This window comes from Miniopterus schreibersii (genome assembly GCF_964146895.1).
Source record: "Miniopterus schreibersii genome assembly, chromosome: 2".
Lineage (NCBI taxonomy): Eukaryota > Metazoa > Chordata > Mammalia > Chiroptera > Miniopteridae > Miniopterus > Miniopterus schreibersii.
Genome location: NC_138102.1, coordinates 109,092,900 through 109,119,377, shown reverse-complemented (window position 1 = coordinate 109,119,377; position 26,478 = coordinate 109,092,900). Strand labels below are relative to the sequence as shown.

The window sequence follows — 26,478 nt, the reverse complement described above, 5'->3', positions numbered from 1 at the left end:
CTTTTTTTCCTTCAAGTCTTCTAGTTATAATAGATTTTTTTTCATTCAAAGTAGCTCCAGGGAAATTACTTATTCTTCAGGAACAAGATGTCACTGTGCACTCTGTGAATAAGCAGCTGTATTATATAGTAAGTAAATCTCATTTCTTCTAAATGATGCTAAGGGCAGCTCAATTACATTGCTAGCCTCCAATATCAATTTAGACTCTTGATCGTGAAGCCTCCTGGATAATGGACTTTTCACTTGGTTTGGCAGACTTGAGCTTTGCCTTGTTGATACGAAGTTATTCCAGCAGAATTCCTTTAAAACACGATGTTACATAAAAAAGCAAATGATGGCACACTTAGGGATACACAGAAATAAAACATTTATAGTAATTTGGTTAAATCCAAAGCAGTGGGAGGCAAAGTTAAATACCAATGGTACTTCTTTTAAAGAGACCCCACTGGGTTCAGGTTTTACAATGAATGGCTCTTGTTTTTATAAAGCCACAGGATTTAATTATTTGTTCTTTGTTATTTTCTAACTCAAAAGTGGAAATCAGTAAGATCTTCTACATTGCTAAATACACACTGTAAGGTTGAAAAAAATCAAACACAAGACAATATAGCTAGATAGAAAAATAGTTAAGCTCTTTAATAAATTATGTGAACACAGGTTTTAGAAAAGGTAGTGTTATATAGATATCTTTAAGTTGTATTTTTTATGCTGACTTTTAAATTGTCATCTATTTTCAAGAACTAGAAGTTTGTAACTCTTGTATATAATAAACCAGAAAATGGTCTATTGACCCCGTTATTGCCAAGCATCTAAAGTCGAGAAAGAAGAAATTTAACATGTGCATATTTCAGGCAAAATGCTCTCAAAATTGAACAAAATAAAATTAATTTTAAAATTTGATCCCCCAACTAAATTAGTTCCTTTTATTTATAACATTCTCAAAGGGTTGTCAATAAATACTCTAAATATCTCTGAAGCTATTTTAATGCTTCATCATTGGTATAATCCTAAAATCCTGACTTGCATACAATACAGCATGCAGCTGGTACCTTTTCTTGAGGCAAATTCAAGGGTTTTGGCAAACAGTAATAAAGCATCTAAATGCCACATATGTTAAAACTTCAAGCTTTATTGAGTCACTGATTTCATCCCTTTTCTCCAAAAACATCATTCCCCAGGCGAACCAAGTTCCTCTAGTTGTCTTCTTTGTGTTGTTTCTAGTTCTTCTAGTCTTTTACGAAGTAGAGAGAGTTCCCTTTGATGTTGTTCCTCCTTAAAAGCACAGAAAAAAAAAGAGAAAAAATGCAGAAAAGGCTCAGAAAGAGAGACTTAGAAAAACTGGTGGAAAATAACTTGGGCAGCAGCCTCAGTCCTCTTTTATTCAGGCCTACACACCTGGCAAGGAAAGAACAGTGCCGCACGGGCCAGACTACTCACTGCCTTGCTTCTCTCCTGCTCCAGCTCCAGCCTTAAAGCAAAGCCCAGGTCGATCCTTCTCTAGGTGTAAAATCCACCAGGGAGTGGATCAAATACTCACGCAGGACCTGCATACTTATTTGACAACTTTCTAATAAGACAAGTTTATTAGCATTTTATTAAAAACAAAGCACTCGGTCTGAGATTCAATTCCGTGACTAAAATATTACAGCATTATAAAATGTAATTACTTAGTGATAGTTCATCTTCTGGAAATCATCCAACCAATTTGATTCCTTCAGTATCTCAAGGACCTAATACAGTAGAATTAGCCCAGGTGATGGAATCAGACAGACATGTTGAAACTCAAGTTTGTCAATTATTAGCTATAACCTTAGGGAAGTCATTTCACCTCTCTCCCAGTTTTCTCATCTGTAAATTGAGAACAATAATACCTTTCCTCAAAGCATTTTTCATTAGGATTAAATAAAATATTGTACGGAAAACACAGAGTGCGGTACAACATTAGTAAATGCTCACTAGTAGTCAGCACTATACGAGTGAGCTACACACTCTGGATTACTCGAACACTCACCAGTCAAGTTCCTTCTTTTATCCTCACCAGAGGATATGTTACTGATTTTAGAAAGAGAGGAAGGGAATGGGGGGGAAGGGGGGAGAGAGAGAGATGGGAGTGAGAAACATCGATCAGTTGCCTCCCATACCCACCCCGATCCAGGATCAAACCTGAAACCTAGGTATGTGCCCTGACCAGAAATCGAACCCGAAACCTCCTGGTGCACAGGTCAACGCTGCAACCAACTGAGCCACCCAACCAGGCCAGCTCCTCTGAAACTGCTTAACGGGAGATTTTACTCCAGCACCATCACTAGCGGATAGAATAGAGTGATATGCACTTTGCTTCTCAGCAAATTTCTGTTAAAGATTTGAGTCTTTAACTCTGTACTTAAACAGGTAAAAATCTTACAGAAATGTAGGCCTAACTTCCCCGAAAATAAATGTTCTTACCTGCATATGAGGAGGAAAGGCCAGTTCCATGCCGGGAACCATGGTTGACGGCTGAAAGCTGGCAGGATTGACGGGTGCTGTTGGAGGCATGTTAGGAAGCAAAATTAAACTTCGAAATTCATTATGTCTTCTCTGTATATCCTTCAGTCTTTTCTGAAGCCTTGTATATTCTTCAAATGGAACATTTTGTCTTGAAAAGAAAAAAAGTGTTTCTGTGCTTTAATACAGTTGCACTCTATTGACAAACAGTATGGTTCGCAGAAGTTTGAATAGGAAGAGGATTTCTAAATTATAAGGTTTAACTGAATATAATATACATAAATATCTGTTTATCAAGTAAGATAAACAGAAATAGGAAATGACATCTTAATTATATGTATTATTGTTACCCTACATTGCAGGCTATCAACCTATTTTAAAGTTTTATTTGCAATTAATAAAACATCTTTTGGTATTCTTATTTTCATTTCCACTCCACTCCTCCAACTCATGAATTCTGAAACTAAAAGTAGGCAACAAACGCAAAGGATGCAGAAGGAATCAAACAGCAATACAAAAACATGAGGTCAAATCTTACGAAATTGCCATTTTTTAGGGGAACTATGGTCAAGTATAGGGAATTTCACATTGTTCAACCTAATTTTTAAAAATATAGCTAGTGACAAAAGTGCAGCTCCAACTCTAGGGGGAAAATGACGTGGATAAAAAGCTAACTTTTCAGGCCTTGACAAATCATCTTTTTGGACATGAATTTTCTGACATCAATCACATCAGTAATCAAATAGAGTTTCAAAACCACTCAGGGTTCTGGATGATCTGTGCCACAGCTGCCCAGTTTTGAATTGATAATATTTTAAAGTTAACAGTTAGGAAAGAGGTAAGTTGAATTTTGTTTTAGAATGAATCTGGTGGTATCTTACTTTGGAACAGAGTATTATAAAGTTGGCATTCAATTCCACGGTCTAGAAACCTCTTGGTTGTTATAAAAAAACAACGGTTCACATTTTGGTAATTATATGCAAGAAGACGAGGGGACATTATAAAACATCACTGCTTGATATTATAGGCAATTTCCATTACAGAAAAGTCTGATGCTGTCTCAATGCGGAAGGCTACCACTAATTAGCTGAATTTGCAGGTTTTTTTATTAACTTGAATCAAATGGGTCATATAAGGCCACTACCACTTACTTAATATGGTAAATCTCTGCTCAAAAATGCTAATGATGCAGATTACTAGCTGTGCTTCGATGTAAATGAAAAACCACAAGTTACAGCCCAGTAATATTTTACCATACCAAATCAAAACCTGATCTTTGATTCAAAGTTGTAGCAACAATTTTAGTACTATGCAATCACTACAATTGTCCAAACAGCAAGAACACACCACCCCTGGCTACCAAGGCCAGTGACCAACCTTTCCTACCAGTCCCAACTATGACGCAACACTGGCAAGTGTTAGATACCTTTTGGTTTAAAGGAACATTCAGTCCAGGGAAAAGAAAAACAGAATAATAAATTAGGAGTATAATGAACAGTTTTAGAATTCTTTTAAATGTATATTTTAAAAGAAAACAGTGCATTATGCCCAGAAATCAAATTCTAAAATATCAAAATAACCACGTGGGGTATATATACACACAAACACATTACCTATTTAACACCTGATTTTCTGTTTCCAATTCTTCTCTCTTTGCCTCCAAGACTTCTACTTTCTCCTGCATTCTCTTCAGTTTGTTTTCATGAAGAGATTTTCTCTAGAAAGAGAAATAACATGACCAAGTGTGTGAATACAGTTTCTTTCCTATTTGAACAAAACTATATAATAGTGAATATTTTACTCACCAAAACAATTTTATTTAGAGAGGAGGATTTTTAGTCACTTACTAGGAACCAAGATTAGCAGACATGATTCTTACTGAAAATTTCAATGATGATAAGACACTGATCCACCTCATATCCTCAATGTGACAGAACTATTATGAGTACCAAACAAGAAAACCGGTGTCAGTAACTAAATTGCTGCAAAAACAAACCTAAAATGGGAAGGAGTCAAACTTTCCCAAAGAGTTTGCCTGTTACCTGATAGGAAATCATGAGCTCTTCGATTTCACAGAAGATACCACGTGTTTAAAAAAAACTAAAACAAAATTCAAGTTAAAAGCATAATTGCGATTCATAAATTGCTACCAAAGCAGTAAATTAAAGGATCAGAAAGTTAACATAGATTATGAGTGCATGTCCAAAAAAAAAAAATTAAACTTTACAAAGGGAAATTTTCTAATCATCTGGAAAAACCCACATCTAATGTAATAGTAGTATATGAAAACAAGTAAGACTTTTTTCAGTTTTATAAAACAGGTGGTGTTTTCTCAGGAAAACACCTATAAATGTTGTACATCCTTTAGTAGCTACAGATCCTTTAGGAATTTTTTTCTTAACTTTTTTTGTTTTATTGCAGCATAACAGGCTTACAGAAGAATGCACAGAACATAAATTAAGGCAAAATGTAAAACCACAAAGCAAATGCTGGTGTTATTACCTCATAGGCCAACAACACGGCTAAACCAGAGGCGCCCCCCCCCCCTCCTGTCAATCTCTATCTCCTGTCCTCTGCAAAGGTAACCTACTAATTCACTTCCAAAGCTAGTTTAGTTTTGCCTATTTTTGAACCTCATGTGTACATTCTCTTACAAACAGCTTTTTTCTTTCACTCAATATTGTGAGATTTATGCTATTGCTTACAGGTATAGTTCGTACACTGCCGCGTACCGTGTTCTGATGAATATACAGTTGTTATACTTACCCAGTGCACGGTCCAGGTCATCGTGGTTACGGCTGGCTGGGAACTGCCTGCTGTGACATCCCTCCTCTCGCTTCCCGCTGCTTCCCGTCCGCCACCCCAGAAGACTACCTTGGTGCCCCTGCCCTCTGCTCTGGCAAAGGAACCCCTCTTCTGTCCGAAACCACAAGTATACATTTATACCTTTATGGGTAATTTATTACTCTGCCTATCCATCCAACCACCCATGTCAGAGAAAAACCATACAGTATATACTGTTTTGTATCTGGGTTTCTGTTCAGCACTTCATCTACATGAATACACAATGTATTAGATGTCACACTTCTTTCCCATTGTTACGTTGTCATCCATTTTACAGATACACCACATTTTATATATTCTCCTACTGATGAAAACTTGAATGTTTCCATTTTGAGATTATAAATAACGCTTCTATGAACATACCTGAACATTTTTGGTGGATACATGTACTCATTTCTCTTGCGTATATACCCAGGAGTGAGTCACAGAGTATACATGTTTTAGCTTTAGTAAATAGTTTTCTTAAGTTCTACTGATTCCATGCTCACCAACAATACATGAGAGTTCCCACTGCTCCGCATCCTTATCAACACTTGGTGTGGTCAGTCTTTGAAATTTTAGCTATTTTGGTGGAGCAGAAGCGTATGTCAATGTAGTTTTAGTTTGCATTTTCTTGATACCTAACCAGGGTGATTATGCATATTGGACATCTGGATACCCCCTTTTTGTAAAGTGCCTCTCCTAGTCTTTTGCCTGTTTAAAAATTTTTTGAGTAAGCTGTTTGATTTGTTGAATTTCTTTATATATTCAGAATATGAATCCTCTGTCAGTTATACAGGGTGGGGCAAAAGTAGGTTTATAGCTGTGAGTATGCAAGTTTATCCTTGTATTATTATTTATTAATTATTGTATTATTTCCCATATGAACAACTATAAATCTACTTTGCCCCACCCTGTATGCACTACAGACTGAATTTCTCCCAGTCTGTGATATTTTCTTACTCTTAAGAGTATCATTTTTTTTTTTAATTCCTTAAATTTAATAAAATCCAAATTATCAACCCTATCTTTTATGGCTAATGCTTTTTATGTCGTTTAAGAAATCTTGACTTATACCGAAATCTTATGGCCCATTTTTAATCTAGTAAGGCTAGCTGACTCAGCAACGGTACTTTGCGGTACAACAGGTGCTCATATTCTCGTGGTCTCTGTGTCCTATTCATCAGTCTGTCTATCGTTACGCCAGTGCCACACTGTCTTAATTATTGTAGCTTATGGTAAGTCTTACTATCAATAGTGTAACTGCTCCAGCTTTGTTGTTATTCCAGTTGCCTCAGTTATTCTAGTCCTTGGTACTTTCATACGAATTTTATGATCTATTTTCCAATTTCCACAAAGAACAATGCTGAGATTTTGATTAGGATTACATTCAATCTACAGATTAATTTGGGAAGAACTGGCCTCTTAATAATACTGACTCTTCCAAATCATGAAGCTGTTTTTTTTAAATCTAGCCTTCTTTAATTTTTCTTAGCAGCATTTGTAGTTTTCAATGTAGAAGTCTTGCACGTCTTTCACTAATTTGTTCCTAAGTATTTTGGGCTTTTTTATGCTAGTATAAATGGTAAATATCTTATTTTTAAATTGTTTTATATGTGAAGAAAGGTAACAATCACCAGGGAAATGCAAATCAAAACCACGTGAGATATCACCTCACATCTGTCAGAATGGCTAGTATCAAAAAGACAATAAATAACAAGTGTTGGCGAGAATGTGGGGAAAAGGGAATACGTGTGCGCTGGTGGTGGGAATGTAAACTGGTGAAGCCACTATGGAAAACAGTATGAAGGTTTAAAAAAATTAAATACTGAATTAACATATGCTCCAGCAATTCCACTTCTGGGTATTTATCTGAAGAAAACAAAACACTAACTCAAAAAAGATACATGTACTACCATTTCACTGCAACATTTTTATAACAGCCAAGAAACAGAAGCAACCTCAATGTTTATCAATAGATGAGTAAAGAAAATGTGAGATACACGAGCGCACGTGCACACACACACACACACACACACACACACACAAATGGAGTGTATTATTCAGCAATTAAAAAAATCTTGCCATTCTAAACAACACCGATGGACCTTGAGGGCATCATGCTAAGTGAGATAAGCCAGAAAGAGAAAGAGAAAATACCATATAATTTCATGTGTTGTGGTATCTAAAACAAAACAAAACAAAAGAAACCCAAACTCACTGATACAGAAAACAGACTGGTGGTTGCCAGAGGCAGGGGTGGAGGGTGAAGGGTGTGTGAATGGGTGAAGGGGGTCAAAAAGTACAAACTTCCAGTTATAAAATAAGGCATAAGGAAGTAATGTACGGCATGGTGAGTATGGTCAATAACACTGTATTTGAAAGTTGCTAAGAGTGGATCTTAGAAGTTCTCATCGCAAGAAGAAAAAAATGTAACTACATGTGGCAATGAATGCTAACTAGACTTCTTGTGATCATTGCACAACACAGTCCCTGACTGTATTTGATTTATGATTTGATGGTTTATGATTTTTCAACTTTATAATGGTGCAAATGCAATACACAAAATAAATTACATGAGATATTCAACACTTTATTACAAAATAGGCTTTGTGTTAGATGATTTTACCCAACTGTAGGCTAATGTAGTGTATTAAATGCAATTTTGACTTTTGATATTTTCAACTTGATGATGGGTTTATATTTGATGTAACCCTACCAAAAATCCAGTAGCTTCTGTATATACAAATATTGACTCACTATGCTGTACAACTGAAACTAATATATCATAAATCTCAAAAAAATTCTTGTGCCCTGTAATAGCCTAAGACAGCAAGCATAATAATATTATTCATGAGTACTTAAATTTAGTTTTTATAGAACTGTTAAAAATAATAAAGTAAATAGGATAACCATAAAAGATAACTGATGTTTGTTACCTGACCTTTTCCCAGCAATTTTTAAATAGCACAGATCAATTTTAGTAGTTTGACAGATTTGTAATATTACTCATATATAACCATGTCATCTATTGAATGACAATTTCACTTCCTTTTTCCCAATTTTATGTATTTTATCTCTTTTTAATGGCTTATTACACTAGCTAGAACTTCCAATAAAGTGTTGAACAAAACAGTTACAGTGAACATTCTTGCCTTGTTCCTGAACTTGGGTGGGTGCGGGAAGGAAATGAATATTTAATCAATAAGTATGATGTTCATAGATACAAATATCCCTTCTATTCCTATTTGGTAAGAGTTTTTATCATGAATGAATGTTAAATTTTGCCAAATTGTTTTTTTGTGTTTATTAAGGTGATCACAATAGTTATTTGTTCTGTTAGGGTGTTGAATCACACTGATCAATTTTGAATGTTAAGCCACCTTATAATACTAGAATAAATCCTAAATTTTCATATATCACTGGATTCAGTTTGCTAATATTTAAGATTTTTACATCTACATTTGTGATGTAATTCTTTCCTTATTATGATTATATTGGGTTCTAACCTCATAAAATAAGTGGGGATTATTTTTTCCTTAAGTATTTGGAAGAATTTATCAGGGAAGCCAAATGAACCAGATATTTTCGCTCTGGAAAGTATTAATGATTCCATTTCTTAGCAGATATAGGGCTATTTACATTTTCTAATTCTTCTTGTATTAGTTTTGTTAAGATGTTCTTTAAGGAATTTGTTCATTTCATCTAAACTGCATCATTAACTAGCATAGTTGTTTCTATATCCTTTTTGTTTTAATATTTATAAGATATATAGTGATCCTTTTTTCATTCACGATACTGTTTTATCTACTTACGTACCTATACACTTACCTACCTATCTTCTGGGGAGTTTGGGAAGAATCAACTTTACCAATTTTATCAATCTTAAAAAAAAAGAATCAACTCTTAGCATTTAAAAATTTTGTCAAGCCTGGCTCGGTGTGGCTTGGCAGCTGAGCATTGACCTAGGATACAGATCGTGCTTCGATTCACGGTCGCAGCACATGCCCAGGTTGCCGGCTCCATCCCCAGTTGGGGGCATGCAGGAGGCAGTTGATCAATGACAACTCTCTCATCACTGATGTTCTTCTCTCTCCCTCTCCCTCTCCCTTCCTCTCCGAAATCAATAAAGATATTTAAAAAAATAAAAAAATTTGTCTACTACATAGTTTGTTTCATTGATTTCTGCTCATATCTCGATGATGATGCCTGCTGTTAAATCTATCTACTGAGTTCATAATTCAGTTGTGTGTTTTTTTAGTTCTAAACTTGTCATTTTTTTTACTGGTGTCCAATTTTCTGGTACAATTCTCGAGCTTTCCTTTTATTTCTGAGCATATACAATGTGGTAACTTTAAAGTCTGTACCTGGATGGATCTCACTGGGGGCAGGGTTGTTTCTGTTTATGTTGGTTCTTACGTCTCTTGATTTTTGATGTTATCTTATTTTTGCCATGTGGTTTTTATTATTATTAACAGACCCATTTTTGGTTTACATTAAAATTTAACATGAATTAGAGGTCCCATATATTCTCTCTCATCACTCAGTTTCCCCTATTAGTATCTTATATTGGTGTGGTACATTTGTTAAAATTGATGAACCAGCATTGATACATTATTATTAACTAAAGTACATAGTTTACATTACATTTCACTGTGTTGTATACAGTTCTATAGGTTTTGTCAAATGCATAATGTCCTGTACCCACTATTACAGTATCATACAGAATAATTTTACTGCCCTAAAAACTCTCTGCACTCTACCTATTTGTCCTTACTCTCCACCTACCACAATCCCTGGCAACTACTAATTTCCTTTTACTGTCTTGATAGTTTTGGCTATTCCAAAATTTCATATAGTTGAAATCATATAGAATGTAGTCTTTTTAGATTGGCTTCTTTCATTTAGCAACATACATTCAAGGTTCCTCCATGTCTTTGTATGGCTTGCTTGACAGCTTTTTTTTTTTTTTTTATCACTAAATAATATTCCATTGAATGATATAGCAAGAATTATTTTTATCGATTCACCTACTGAAGGACACCTTGTTTGCTTCTAATGAATAAAGTTGCTATAAACATTTGTGTGCAGTTTTTTTCATGTGACCATAAGTTTTCAACTAACTTGAATACCTAGGAGCATGGCTGGATTGTATGGTAAGACTATGTTTAGTTTTGTAAGAATTGCCCAAGTGTCTTCCAAAATGGCTGTACCATTTTGCAATCCCACCAGCAATGAATGAGAATTTCTCTTGTTCCATATACTTGTCAGTATTTAATACTGTCAGTGTTTTGGATTTTCGCCATTCTAAGAGGAGCATGGTGGTATCTTTTTTATTTAGAGCTGGGCATTACATATAAAAAATTGGGAAAATACAGTAACTTGAAGCCTACAATGTTATTTTCCCTTAAAGTAGATTTACATTTGTTTTGCAGGCAGCTAGGAACACTATCAATATGGATAAATGATCTAATTACAAGGGCCAAGATGATCTGAAGCTGTGTTTCAATACTTGCAAAGGCTACGCATATTCTGGGTCCAGAAGCAGATCAGGCAGACTCAAAGCACCCAGAGGCTGATTGTTATTCAGTCTCTTAATGAGTCTCAGGCTATAGAAACTCCACAGGGTGCCCCCCCCCCCCCCCAGGCAAAGCTGCTTGGATGGTAAATGTCTGCCAGAGAAAGATATCCTCTGCAGTATGGGAGAATGACTCAGCACATGAATCCAGAGGGGTACCGTATCTCTGAGCTTTATCCTGAGCCAGCACCCCTGGATTCTCCTCACATAGCCCCAGTCCACCCCGTCCTCCCTCCACTGGAGCCCAAGGTGAGTGGCTGCACAGGAAACTTTGTGTTGGCCCTTTAAGAGGGTGCCTGAATTTCCAGCTGTCTCTCCCTGGCAGACAGAAATCTGGCTGCTTTTCACAGCCAGATGTTATGTGGGCGCCTTTCTCAGTTTTGGTGCTGTGGGCTGGAAAGCCCAGTTTGGGATTTAGACCCCAGAGTCCTCAGTGGGAACCACCTGCAGCTGATACCCTCCAGACCTTCAGCTGCTGCCTGTGGGAGCCCAGCCAGCCCTCTTGCGCCTCGCACTTCCCACAGGTCACTGTGCGGTCTCCACTTTTCCTCCCTGGTTATGAGGGTGCTCTCCAGCTAGTCTTCAGTTTATTATTCAGGATGGTTTTTCTCTATTTTAGTTGTAATTCCAGTTTGGTCCTGGGAGAGTGTCAGTGTAGCTTCTGCTCAATCTGCTGCCATCCTGGAATCTCCCCTTACATGTTTAGTCTAATGTATCTTCTCTTTCTACTCAATTGACACGTACTCTTAATTCCGTTATGACAACTCTAATTGTACCCTCTCATAGCTAAAATACTTGTTTTCTTCTCTTTCTTCTTATTTAGCACTGTATGTTATAACTTTTTCCCCCTCAGAATACTTCTGGAAGTCACCCTTCACCTTCACTCCTATACCCCTGAGCCCAAATTCCAGACTTCTTACCTCATTTTGTTTATTGTAATAGCTTCCTAACTGGCCCTCTGTCTTCAAGCTTTCTTCTCTCTGGCACACTAGTTCTGAAACTTTTGTGTGCACACATATCACCTGGGAGTAATTAATAGTATTCTTTAGGTATTGCATATTGTCTCATTTCCCCATTAGATTATATGTATGGTCATCAAGGACAGGAGTCAAACATGGGTTTTATTTTCCCCTCAGCATAATACTAGGCAGCACAACACAGTCAATAGATATTTTACAACTTCAAGACTATGGCAAATTTTTTTTTTAATTCATAACAGTATCTAACCGAGAATTATTTCAGAGAGATATACCTTAGAATAAAAGTAAAAAGTTGGCACTTCAAGTGCCTCAAAAGGAAAAGCACAACTCACTGTGCTCCTATCAAGAGATAACTCTTCACACTCACACTTCAACAATGTGTAGAGAAAAGACAGAGCAGTCATCACTCACAGAGAGCCTCCCAACTCAAGAGACCTGGTCAAGCTTTTCTGAACAAATCAACACAGCAAATATCATTACCCAAAGACTCTACCGAAAGACACTTACCAGAAATGACATGAGCTTTGTGCTCAGAAGGCTAGAACCATGAACAGTGAGCCATCTTATCAAGCCTGGAGGGAAATAAAGCTGCTATTCCCCAGTTATAAGAACCTCTCGCGGGAAAGTAACTCTAAAGATTATTATTTCTGCCTTGGGGTTAATATTTTGTGACTTGTTTTAGTATTAGTGCATAAGGAAGTTATGATTTGTGTCATTTAAAGAACCCAAAAAATCTGTTGCACTGTTATGAATTATATTTGTTTCATCTTATAGCCAAAACTTTCATGTAGAAGCATTATAGGGTTTGAGATAAAGAAATTATTTTTCTAGTGATTTTTCTGCCACAGAAAATAACGCTCATGTGTATTATGGATACAATAAAGAGAAAAACAGTAAAGTAATTGGAATCAAAGAAAGTGGGAAATTAAAAGAGTAACAGTGCAAAGAGCACAGGATTGAGAATAGGAAGATGTAGGTTTTAGTCATGGCAATGATTCTAGCAGGCAAATGATCTTGGCTCCCTACCACTTTAGTTTTCTCATCTGTAAAAACGATCTCAGTGGTAAACTCTCAGCCCTAAAATTATACCTACTTAGCGCTATCAGACTTTAGGGCAGTGTCCCACGTGGTAGAACAGCTCTGGGTCAATTATTCACTCAATTAAGCTTAACAATTTCTATGACTTCAAATCATAATCCACACATCACATTTTGAAAAGTGAAATTGATATTTACTATGTTCACACCGTCATTTGGCAGCTATTTAGTAGAAAAATAATTCATCCTAAGTCACAATATTAATGAAAGGGTTACTATGCAGGTTTCTTAAAATATCACCTCCTCCTTCCTTTCTGGTTTACCTGTGATTAGTTGATAATCTCTCTCACCACTGGATGTCACTTTTGCTCCAAAAGAAGTCAACCCAAACTAACCTCAACAATTATAATCTGATCTCTAAGACACTTATCTCTAAATCCTCAACACAAAAATTTCTCTGTGAAAGATCAAATCAGCTCTTCTAATTTCTAGTGATTTCCACCTAACATCTGGCTTCAGAGGCTTCTAGGCTTCAAACAGTACACGAGAGCATAAGAAGACTTTCTAAGATCATCCCAAGCCATAAGGAACTTCACTGAAATTCCAGCAATACACATACGATGCTCAGTACTTACACAGCCTGAAAGAAAGAAAAGTGATATTCACAGGGAAAAACAACACAAGTCTTTATATTTGACTATAAAACCCTAGAATTCCCATTGTAAATGCTTTCTTTTTTAAAAAAAAATATATCTTTATTGATTTCAGAGAGGAAAGGAGAGGGAGAGAGAGAGATAGAAACATCAATGATGAGAGAGTCACTGATCGCAACCTGGGCATGTGCCCTGACCCGGTATCGAACCCCGATCACCTGGATCCCAGGTCGATGCTCAACCACTGAGCCACGCCCGGCCAGGCTAAATGCTGCTTTCTAATCTTAATGTTATGGTACTTTTAGCATTATGGGAAGAAAAAAGCAATATTCAGAAATCACGAACATAGGGAAGTAATAACTTTTACACTTCTCATGTTGTTGCTCTATCAGGAGGCATTTGGCAGTTATTATCTAATACATAAATAGTTGACTGGGAACTGTGTGCTTGGGCTTCCAAATCAAAATATGTAAATAATGTACAGTTTTCTTCTCTTACGCAAATGTGAATCGCTAACATTTCTGACATTCAGATACTGGTACGGCTATGCCTACATGCACCTTACTCTCATCTCAGACCTTCTTACCTCCCCTAAGCCAATGCCACGACTAAGGGAACTTATCAAATGGAGACATAACAAATCATTTGTAGGATTCTTTTTTAATACAGCCTCCCCCCACCTCTAACACACATGCACCAACTTTGCTGAAAACAGCTGCTGAATCACTGCCACAGTGAGTCATGGTTACTGACAGGGGCCATGCTACACTCCTTTCAGTCTGGTGAAGTAGAAAAAAGGTTGAAAACCACTGCCTTCGGTGAATCATCTGACTGCATTATTTCCAGGATGCCCTGGACTATTTATAAGAAAACAAAGTCATTAGATTCTGGGGAAGAGGCCCGAAGAAGTGAAGCTTCAAAGGGTCCTGCCTATGGGACCTATCATGGCTGTTTCAGAAGCCAGGGGGCACCCTAGTCCCTCCTGTGGGGCAAGAGGACACTTGCTCCTAACTCCTGAGTTGGAAACAAAAGAGCATTTTAACCACAAAAGCAGTGTTACAAGTATTAGTTAAGCACAGTTGAAAGAGGCAGAATGAGTTAAATAAGACTTGTGTGGGCTGGTCTAGAAACTTAATCACTGAAAAACAATCTGTCTGAAAAAATGCATGTCGGCTCTGAAAAACTGACCTGTACACAAAATTTAGAAATAAATCTGTTGAGCAGTTTGGGTTTTCCCAATTTAGCTCTGCAAGGCTGAAAGCAAAATGTCATGTTTAAGTATCAAACACACCAGTAAAATCTCAGTTTTAATTGTACACTTTATTTTCCTAAAATAGTTAATTATGTTTTTACTCTGTAGATATCACTCTCATAAGAACCACTTGCCTTTTTCTGGGCAATTGCAGCTCGCTGCAGTTTCTCCTTAGCTCGATTATACTTTTCTTCTCTGTCTGTGATACGTTCATGAAGCTTATGCTTCTCTTCCAGCCACTGTATCTGTTTCTCTTCCAAAGTCCTACCAGAAGAATGTACACAAAACATGGGTATTAACTCTTAAACAGATATCATCACAACTAAAATCAAACTTACTACCTATGTGGCATTCAGAAGACAAATTTAGATATTTGAAGTGAAACAATGTATTGGTTTACTCAATGAATAAAGAAGTTTTTCTTTGAGGGTTTTCAGAATCTGTGGTCAGGGAGAATTTTAAAAGACTTTATTTTTAAAGAATTTAAAAGACCATAACCCTCATTCTCTGTTAATATAAAGTGGATTACCTCAGGCCACTGTACACTGTCAAAGGTATTTGTAACATTCAACATGAAATCATCTTTGAAATAAATATATATAATATAGCAGAAAAAAAAGAAATAGTTGTACATAAAACAAACAAACAAAAAAACCAACTCTACTTTTCCACTTCCAGTTGTGCTTTTTCAGCGTGGCTTCTTAAATTTCGGCACTCCTGTTTTAACCTCTCCACCATTTCCTTCAGCATTTGGTTTGAATTCAGCAATTCATTCTCTGACTGTGTAAGTGAGGTCACTTGGATCTGCAAACTACTGATTTGCTTAAGAGAGAAGAAAGAAATGTTAAGGCTACTAAACAAATTTAGTAGAAAGTAAGAGAGATAGAGCATCTTCTCTCACAAAAGCCCCACCCAACTGATGTGCCCTTGACACCCTGAAATGAAATGATAAATAGCAGCATTAGGTTCCATTAGCACAGGATCATTTCTTAATATAACCAGAGACAATCAAGACCCATCTTCCTCAGTCGGCCTCTGAGTGGGGAGACAGTATTAGAGAACAGAGAGGTGAGAAAAGACAATCCACCTATTAGAGAGAGAGAGCCTCCTATTGGACTTCTAGCCTCCTAAGAAAGAACAGGTTTTAAAAGCATGTCAGCTGGGAAAGCTGCTAAGGACATCGTTCCGTTCTCCCTCTCCCGCTCCATGTTCTCTGTGATCAGCAACCCTTCTAGGGCTTTTACTTTCTGAGCAGCCAGGAATCATAAAACAGAAAAGATCACTCTCATATTGTTTTTCAGTAATTCCTAAGCACCCAGTGTTGGGTAAAAGAAAGATACTCTGAGAAACCCAGTAAGTGGCAGGGACTGTGTGGCCTCCAGAACCATTTATCAAACCATGAAATGTCGCTCAGGCTTCTTCCTATCTTACCTTTACCGGGAGTACTTTTGCCCATGAAAAGTAGTTACACGCATGCCTCGTTTTATTGTGTTTTGCTCTATTACGCCTCACAGATATTGCATGGTTTTTTTTTACAAATTGAAGGCAAGATCCTCCACCAGCAAAAAGATTCTGACTCACTTTATTGCAATATTCGCTTTATTGTGGTGGTCTGAAGCGGAACCCTCAAATCTCTAGGTATGCCTATAACTATCTAGTTACAAATTAACAGGCTAGGAAGACTCACAATGCTTTTAAGTTATATCCAAATAATCTTGACTTGGGATACATTTACACCTACTTCCATCACAAGTCCTCATTTTTCTTTCACTTTGTTTTAAACTCTCTTAGCCATTCTCTGAGAGAAGTTTGGAAGCAGAGAATCAAGAGCTTTGGGATTAAAGGACTGATTATAAGAGTCAAAAGAAACCAGGTTCTTTATGCAATAAATTAAACAGGAGATAATCCCATCATTTCCAAATAAGATAGGCCTGTATAAGTCCAAAGAGCAGTTGTCAGCAGAATAACGTAAAATGGTATGTCTCAGATTTCTATTTTAGAATGAATTCTCCATGAAGAACTATCAGGTCTTTTTTTTAACCAGAGTTGTAAATATTAAATCTGTACTGCAGCTGACTGAACAAGCAGCCTTTATCTCCCAGATGACAGAAAGCCCAACACCAATGACACAGATAACTTCCTCAGAGTAACAACATTATGCCCTCCTAGTTGAGACTTAGAAACCGTAACAGCACATGCAAAGCAATGCTGGCTAGCACGTAAATATAAATCCTAAAAATGGAATCCTCACTAATTCACAATTTAAAGGGGGAAAAACATTTTAAACAAAAAAGAACACAGAATTCAGTAAAGAACACTTTTCAATGTTTTGCACATATAAATCTTTCCTGAACCCAAGTAACTTTAAAATATAAATTTCCTTCCATGGTATAACTCTTAGATTTCAAAGGGATATAAGAAATAGCTCCTGAAATAAGAAATGTAAAGTTACAAGTCAATCACACAAGTTTCTTAAAGACCAGATGATCTTTCTAATCAATTTTCAATACTCAAAATATCAGAATACTATCCTTTAAACTAATTTTAAAAAATTCATCATGGGCCACAGCATATAAATACCTTAAGAAAAACAGCAGTTAAGTATTAAAAGACGCTTACTAGCACCCTAGCCAGTCTGGCTCAGTGTTAGAGAGTTGGCCTATGGAATGAAGGGTCCCGGGTTCAATTCCAACTAAGGGCATGTACCTTGGCTGCAGGCTCACCCCCGTCAGGGTCTGTGCGGGAGGCAGCCAGTCGATGTGTCTCTCTCACACTGATGTTTCTCTCTCTTTCTCTTTCTCTCTCTCTTCCTCGCCCCCTTCCACTCTCTCTGAAAAAGCAAAGGAAAAAATATCCTCAGGTGAGGATTTAAAAAAAAGACTCTTACTAGAGTTTAAAGAGGTTTAAACTTTTTTTAAGTTTTGAGATTTTTTTTTTTAATATATCTTTATTGATTTCAGAGAGAGAAAGGGAGAGGGAGAGAGAGAGATAGAAACATCAATGATGAGAGAGTCATTGATCGGCTGCAGCCCACAACCGGGGCATGTGCCCTGACCGGGAATCGAACCCTGATCTCCTGGATCCTAGGTCGATGCTCAACCACTGAGCCACGCCTGGCTGGGCAAGAGGTTTAAACATTTTATCTTCACATATCAAGTTCATCAATACATCATCAATTGTAGTGATTAGGTTTTCAGAATACTGATATATAAAATTCCAACAAAGATTCAAAACACAGATTTAAAAAAGCACTTAAAAAAAATAAAGCTAAAAATGTTTGCTAAAATCATACCTGTTTCAGGTCAGAATTTTCATTTTTCTCTTTCTCTGCATTTTCAATATTCACAATCTGTTGTTGAAGTTTTAACCTGAAAATCAAACCCAACGAAAGACATTATTAAGGATCCACAGTTCACATATTTCACTGAATTATATAATCATTTCACTAAGTACCCGTATTAACACCAGGCATTGTACTGTGAAAACTGGAAGATAAAATAATAACAATTTCAACTTCAGGCAGCCAAGTTGGGTTCATATATAATTAAAATTTAACATGAATTTCTACTTTTTGCTATGAAAAAAATCTAACTATGGACATAGAGAAGATGAGAAATCAGGTCTGTCTAGGAAGACGAGAGAAAACTACCTGGAGATTAAAATCTGATGGGCAGGATTTTGATAAACATAGGAACAGCCTGAGCAAATGGTCTTTGGAGGAAGAGTGCATAACGTGTGGCTAAGGCATCAGAAGGTAATCTAGTTCAGGAAAAGCCACTTTATACCATACAGCACTTGACAATTTACCAAATGCTTCCAGGTACACTGCTATTTCACTTTCTACCAGGCTAGGGAGCTCCAAAATGTATCCTTAAGGCCTACCACATGTCATAACTGCTTTTAATTAAAGTGGGCCAATTTTCATTGTAGTAATTTCTCATAATAAATATATGAGCATAAGCAGAATCATCTTTATTATTCCAATTTCATAGGTAAAAAGAGCAAGGCTTAACAAAGTCCAAATCACATGGCTATCGAGCAGCCAAATCAAGAAAGGACCCAGGTCTTCCAACACCCAAGTTAGTGCCCCCCTCCCACTCCATTATGTGGCAATTATACTGTTTTTTTAAAAAACTATCTAGTACAGGACAACAAACTGTATTCTATGAGTTTTCATCCCTGAGATGAATAAACACCCAATTTGTATCCTCTTCGAAAGGAGTATGTTCTGACAACTCTAAAGTACAGAGCATCTCTGATGACCAAACGACTAACCTCATGAGAAAGACTTTATGCTAATTAGGTCTGAAGGATAGACCCTCAACCTCTCCATTTTTAAAACCCTTCAAACACTTATCTCAAATATACTTGACACTTATTATTTCTAGTTTGGCGTTATTAGCATTTAATAACCCAACTAGAACTGATTGAGAAGACAACATTCTCAAAGGCCTAGGGCTGTGCTTTAAACACTAATAAGAATTCAATAAATGTTTGTCAATGGACTGAATGAAATAACCCAAATCCTGGATTAGATGTTTAAGTACGTAAGATGATTGGACAATATGACATGGAAAAAACCATTAGACCCAATGCTTTCTGGGATATTTACACACAAATGGCAGAAACAATGGATCTAAGGAAGAGGGCTAGTTTTGCTCTTCCTTTGCTCCTTTGACAGTACCAGTCATACTCTTTATTTGATAATATTACCTATATTATTACTCTCAAACTTTCGGTGCATTTCTCCCCTTAAATGTTTATGGATTTTATTAACTTCATGCTTATGTTATAAGTTAATAAAGTGTCTTTCTACAAAATTGTGAAGATGAAAATAGAGAAAAAACTGTTAGTCCTAGCTCAGGCAAAGAGTTAAAAAAGTCAGGCCCCAAATTATTTTAGCTCTGGTTGAGATTTTGGATATACTTGATAAATCAATGAAACAATACCCAGTTAAGCAAGCATTTGCAGCCTAAATGCTTTCTAAATAAGTTATGTAGATATAAAGAGAAACAATTAAATTCTACATACAAAAACTGAAGCCAAAGAAACCAATGGTAAAGAGCATGGGACTTTCAGTGAGACACAAAAGGACTTTCAGTGAGACAATGGTGGAATATAAGAAATGATACACAAAGTTCTCTTCAGTTCTCTTTGCCAAAGCAGTGCTGGGTTACAATTTACAACTGATACAAGATTTTTTTTTTTAAAAGAAGAAAATTAGTCCACGGTTTAATTTAAGATCATTACAGTTAGGATTCTACAGGATAATGGAATTTAAAAGAAATAGAAAGTAACTTTAATAGAAATGATCAGGATTTAGGAATACATTCAATAGTCTTAAATCATAGTAACAAAAGAGTTCAAAACAGATAGCTATTACTTCACAGTGCTACAGATTTAGGAATAAAGTACAGTATTTCCTGATTAGAAGGTTTGAATATTCAAAGTGTATTACAATAATTCAAAATAAAGTAATTCTTAGAAGTACAAAGTACAGATAAAAGTACAATAACTCTCATTAGTAGACCCGTAGAGGCTACATAAGAAAAATGCAATTTGAACTGGACCCTGAGACAAAATAAGTCTGAGGTAGAGAATCTAAGATTGTAAGCGAAGAGGGTAACTGATGAGGTAAAACTACAGAGCAAACAAAGGGGGTGGGAGAGAACATTATACACTTGGGAAGCAAAAGGAGAAAGAGTATCTTCACAGAAGCAGAAGTGGACAGGATGAAGACACAGAAACTCTCAGAGCATGAAGTCGGGAAGAATTCACATCCAGAAGTCTTGGCTCAGGTACAAGTGAGAGCGCAGCGGACAGAGTTTCGGTGAGAGGCAAGGGAACAAGGCTAACAGGCTGGAAGAAGGAACAGTACAAATGTCCGAGAAATATCAATTTCACTGTCTTCAGTGAGAATGGAGCGAATAGGAGAAAAAAGCCATTTCTGAAGTGATCAGTTCTAAGGGATGACAAGGTATGGCTAAGTGCAGAGCTACTGAAGTAGAGTAAGACAGGGAATTCCAGAGTGAAGAGAAAATAAACTATAACGCTAAGCTGTTGGATGGGTCAACAATATAGATGTAGACTCACCAAGAACGAAAGCAAAGGACAAAAAATAGAAAAAAGCGGGCGAGAAGTCAAGGTCTTCAGTGACTGCTGGAGGATATCCTGTAGGTCAGTATTCGGAGGGAGAGAGAGGGAGGGAAACAGAAAGCGAAGGGGAAAGGGGAGCGGGATGAAGGGGGAGGGGGACGAAGGGGGAGGGGGAGGGAGGGAGGAAGATGAATGCTACGGCTATCAAAGGAAAACCCATTTTAACGGGTTAGTCAATGGTCTAGAAACTAGAGCGGAACTCAGAAATACTGACTTCCTTTCTTGGGCCCTAGTTGCAGGAGAGAGTAAGGATGAATAATTGCCACTTAAAAGGGTTGTCAGGGCCCTGGCCAGGTGGCTCAGTTGGTTGGAGCGCTGACCTGTTCACCAAAAGGCTGTGGGCTCTATTCCAGGTCCAGGCACGTACAGGAGGCAACCAATTGATGGTTCTCTCTCACTTTGATCTCTTCCCCACCCCCAACCCCCAGTCTAGAAATCAGTGAGAGGATATCCTCCAGTGAGGAATTTTTTTTAAATGGGCTGCCAGATAATATGCCATCAGGACAAAGTCAGGTGTCAGTAAGGGGTGTTTAGAAAAATGCAAAGAATGTAAAAAATGTACTGGGAATGGAACTTCAGAGGTTACAGCAAAAATCGTTAAGAGAAAAGCTTTAAATGGATTGGTGCTGGGGAGTAGTCAAAAGCTGAAGGATGAGTAAGCTGGGGAATGAGAAAGTACATGCTCAAGGACTTTATATTTCAAAAGTAATTATGGAAATAATGGAAGTAGAAGTAGTAGGTAGACTGGATGGCCGAGGTAAAACCGAGAATGCGGCTGTGGAAAATAAATGGAGACATTTGGAATAACAGTGAGATGGAGCTTTTCCAAGTTTTCTTCCAAGTACAGGAGAGCCAATTATGATGATCACTGCTTAGGTTTTCTGGGGCAGACAGCTGATATGTGTCATTTCAACATTCAACAAATATTTACTGAGTGCCTACAAATGCTAAGTGTGGCAGATATATCAGTGCAAAACAAAGACAGAATCCCTATTCTTAAGGATTTATGGTCCAACTGTGCTCTGTGAGCTTTCTTTAATGATGAAAATGTTCTATGATGTGCATCATTCAATATGGCGCACATTTAAAATGTGGCTATTGTAACTGAGGAACTGAACTTTTAATTTTTAAAAGTTTTAATAAATTTAAAATTGAGAGGGTGGGAGCAGGGCAGAGGGGGTCAATGGGGGGAAAAGAGGGACATCTGTAATACTTTAAACAATAAAGATAAATTAAAAAATAAAATAAAAAAATAAAATTTGATTTAAATAACTATAGGTGGCCAGTAATACAATATTACACATGAAAGTTCTACTGTAACCTCTTGGCTTCATTTGGAGTCAGCCTCCATTATCAAGGGAAAACAACAGATAGATAGGGAAAATGAAAGAAGTTGTATTTGTGATTTCTCTATTGTTAAAGATCACTAGAACCAATTTCTTGAGAATGGCAGTCCTTATATCAACCCAAGAAAAGCAAGATTCTTCCTTGTGAGCACGGAAATTAACTTTGGGCATTATTAGCATAAAGGGGCATTCCAGGGACAATATATGAGACTCACTGAGTTGACAGGGACCTGAGATTGAGAACCAGGCTAGAATAACTGACCAGAATCCCGAGCAAGGACAAGCCACAAGAACTGTCTGGTCTTTCAAATGTTGCCGCATATTCTTCCATCACTTACTTTACAGTTCAAATTCTGGAAGAGAACTTGTCCAGCTGGCTAAGTATAAGTCTTCTACTCCATACTAAGATGATATACAACAGATAATTTATCTCAACATGGAGTATAAATCGAAAGGAGGACATATTAACAGTTTTTTTAAAAAGTTTCTAAAACCCTTAAAAAAATTAAAGCCACAAACAGAAAATAGATCTCTGTGGCTTTAAGCAATGCAAAAAATGAGTAAGTTCCCTTTGCATTATTACTGTTGTTATTTCCCCAACACACCTCCCCTCACTTATGATTACAAACTGTACATTACACCCCTCCCCCTGCAAATGAAATAAGCATAAAACCCTGGCTGGGTCATAGTGTCCTATTTCACTGGCCCAGGGGTGGGTGTGTAAACCAGGCACAGACCCTTTTCTGGATGTTTCTAACTTGATTCACCAAGAAAAAAACCTGTCTTCTTTGATCTCAAATTATAGACTTGGCCTCACAGAGAAAGTAATAGGAGAATAGCAGGCACAGAAGTTAGAACAGAGGGATTAAATATGGGGGCGGACTGTGTGGAAGCTACACTGACACTCTCCCAGGATCAAATGGGAATTAACAACTAAAATAGGGAAAACCCATCCTGAAGAATCAACTGCAACTGAAAACGAGCTGGAGAGCACCCTCATAACCAAGGAGGGAAAGTGGAGACCACACAGAGACTGGTAGAAAGTGCGGAGACCCAAGAGGGATGGCTCTCACAGGCAGCAGCTGAAGGTCCCAAGGGATATCTCAACTGTGGGGGATTCCCACTGAGGACTCTGGGGCGTAAACCCCAAGAGCACCAGACTTGAAAAAGGCGCCCACAAAACACCTGGTTGTGAAAAGCAGCCCGATTTCTGTCTCCCAGGGTGAGACAGCTGGAAATGTTGCTTCTTAAAGAGCCAACACACAAAGTTTCGTGTGCAGCCACTCATCTTGGGCTCCAGCAGAGGGAAGGTAGAGTGGGCTGGAGCTGTGTGAGGAGAATCTCAGGTTGTGGACTCTGGAGACAGAGCTCAGAGAACACTCCTCTAGATTCCTGAGTCGAGTCATTCCCTCATAATGCAGAGGACATCTTTCTCAGGCAGCCATTTACCTTCCAAGGAGCTTTTGCCTGAGGGGGAAGCAATTGCTCCAAGCTGCTGGAAAACCTCTTACCCTACCCCATGGAATTTCTACAGCCTGAGGCTCATTAAGGAAACCACATTAATTAGCCTGCAGGCAGAGACAGACTTCAGAGTGCTTTGAGTCTTTGCCTGATCTGATTCTGGACCCAGGCCTTGGAAAAGCAGACTTTGGTGTGCATCTTGGTCCTGTCCAAATGCACCCAGCCCCAACAGAGGTGATCTCAACCTGTGGGTTGTTGATAGCAACAAACAGGGAACTCAAGGCCAGTCACAAACAGTGGCTGACTTTGGCCTGCACCAGAGACCTTCCAAAAAGACTGAGAGTCCTACCAGGCTTACCTAATACACAGAAACAAACCTATACAGGCAGCCAAAATGGGGAGACAAAAAACAAGCCCCAAATGAAAGAACAAGAGAAGTTTCCAGAAAAAGAGCTAAATGAAATGGAGATAAGCAATCTATCAGATGTAGAGTTCAGAATACTGATTGTAAGGATGCTTAAGAGCATAAAAAAGATATGGAAACTGTGAAAAATGATGAGTCAGAAATGAAGAATGACATAGAAATAAAGAATACATTGGAAGGAATAAACAGCAGATTAGAGGAAGCTAAGGATCAGATCAGCGAATTAGAAGGCAGGGTAGAAAAAAATCACTCAATCAGATATCCAAACAGAAAAATCAATTAAAGAACAGGAGTACAGTCTAAGGGAGCTGTGGGACAACATGAAACATAACAATATTCATGTCATTTGAGTGTCAGAGGTCAAAAGTAAGCAAGGGTTAGAGAACCTGTTTGAAGAAATAATGGCAGAAAACTTCCGTAACCTGGTCAAGAAAAAAGCCTCACAAGTTCAGAAGGCACAGAGAATCCCAAGCAAGCAGAATCCAGAGGCCCATGCCCAGACACATCATAATTTAAATGCCAAAAATTCAAGACAGAATATTAAAAACAGCAAGAGAAAAGCAATCTGTTACCTACAAAGGAGCTCCCATAAGGCTCTGATGAACTGACTTCTCATCAGAAACTCTACAGGCCAGAAGGGAATGGCATGAAATATGCAAGGTAATGCAAAACAAGGATCTGAAAACGAGACTACTCTATCCAGCAAGACTATCCTTCAAAATAGATGGTGAAATAAAGAGCTTCCCATGCAAAAGAAAAAGGCTAAAGGAGTTTATCACCACCAAACCAGCACTGCAGGAAATGTTAAAGGGACTGCTGTAATTAGAAGAAGAAACAGAAGCACTGTAAGAAATATTAAAAGGACTGCTATAATAATAAGAAATAGAGAAACACAGGCATAAAGAATTAAAATGGTAATAAATAAGGATCTATCAATAATAACCTTAAGGACTTTAAGGGAGAGATCAACAACAATACAGTCATAGTCCTGGACTTTAACCCCCCAGTGACTTCACTGGATAGATTCCAGACAAAAAGTCAACACAGAAACAGTGACTCTAAATGGCACACTAGATCAGGTGGATTTAATTGATATTTACAGAACATTTCATCCCAAAGCTGAAGAATATACATTCCTCTCAAGGGTACATGGGTCATGCTCAAAGACAGACCACATGTTAGTACACAAAACCAGTCTCTACAAGTTCAAGAAGACTAAAATCATATCAAGCCATCTCAGATCACAATGGCATGATATTAGAAATAAACTACAGTAAAAACACTAAAAAACATTCAAACGCATGGAGGCTAAATAGCATGTTATTAAACAATGAATGGGTTACCAAAGAGACCAAGAAAGAAATCAAAAACTTCCTGGAAACAAATGAAAATGAACACACCACAACCCAAAATCTATGAGACACAGCAAAAGCAGTCCTAAGAGGGAAGTTCAGAGCACTACAGGCCGACCTCAAAAAGCAAGAAAAATATTTAGTAACCTATCTAACCCTACAACTTAAAGAATTAGAAAGCTCCCCTGTGAAGCTGTCTGAACCAGGGCTTTTGTTTGCTGGGAGTTTTATTACTGCTTCGATTTCATCAGTTGTTATTAGACTATTCAGGTTGTCTGATTCTTCCTGATTCCGTTTTACATGATTTCACTCACATGTGGAATCTAATAAACAAAATAGACTGAGGAACAAAATAGATCCAGAGACACAGAAGCATGGAACAAACTGATGAATCTCAGTGGGAAGGCAGGGGTACGAGTGGGTTGGGAGAGCTTAATGAAAGAACTTACATGCATATATGTATAACCCATGGACACAGACAATAGTGTGTTGAAGGCCTGGGGGCACGCAGATGCGGGGTAGAGGGGATCAATGGGGAAGAAAAGGGGGGATATCTGTAATACTTTCAATAATAAAGATAAATTAAAAAGAAAAAAACAAAGAGAGGAAGAGTTCTGGTCAAGATGGCGGAGTAGGTAAGATGGAGGAGTAAATGCTATGCTTGCCTCCTCTCACAACCTCATCAAAATTACAACTAAATTACACAACCACCACCCTGGAGAACCACCTGAAGATGAATTGAACAGAACTCCTACAAATAAGGATATAAAAAAAAGAAGCCACCTGAGACTCATAGGAGAAGTAAAGACACAAAACGGGTTGATCCTACACCCACATGTAGTGATTAAAAATTGAGAGAAATATCCCAGCTGTGGAGGTCCTCACTGAGGACTGAGTAATTCTAGCACTACGCCAGGCTCTCCAGCCCAGAA

The 26,478-nt window shown here is 37.6% G+C and overlaps 1 protein-coding gene across 1 annotated transcript in view; it reads right to left on the bottom strand.

Annotated features, from left to right (window-relative positions):
• Positions 1–611: 611 nt before the first annotated feature.
• Positions 612–26,478, bottom strand: part of CEP83 (centrosomal protein 83) — a 101,018-nt gene continuing 75,151 nt past the window's right edge. The window contains exons 11-16 of the mRNA XM_081129088.1: positions 18,100–18,175; positions 15,472–15,629; positions 14,942–15,071; positions 4,098–4,201; positions 2,446–2,635; positions 612–1,272 (exon numbers count right to left, since the gene is read on the bottom strand). Coding sequence (XP_080985214.1) covers positions 1,168–1,272; positions 2,446–2,635; positions 4,098–4,201; positions 14,942–15,071; positions 15,472–15,629; positions 18,100–18,175 — 763 coding nt within the window. The 3' untranslated portion in view covers positions 612–1,167. The remainder of the gene's footprint in view (positions 1,273–2,445; positions 2,636–4,097; positions 4,202–14,941; positions 15,072–15,471; positions 15,630–18,099; positions 18,176–26,478) is intronic.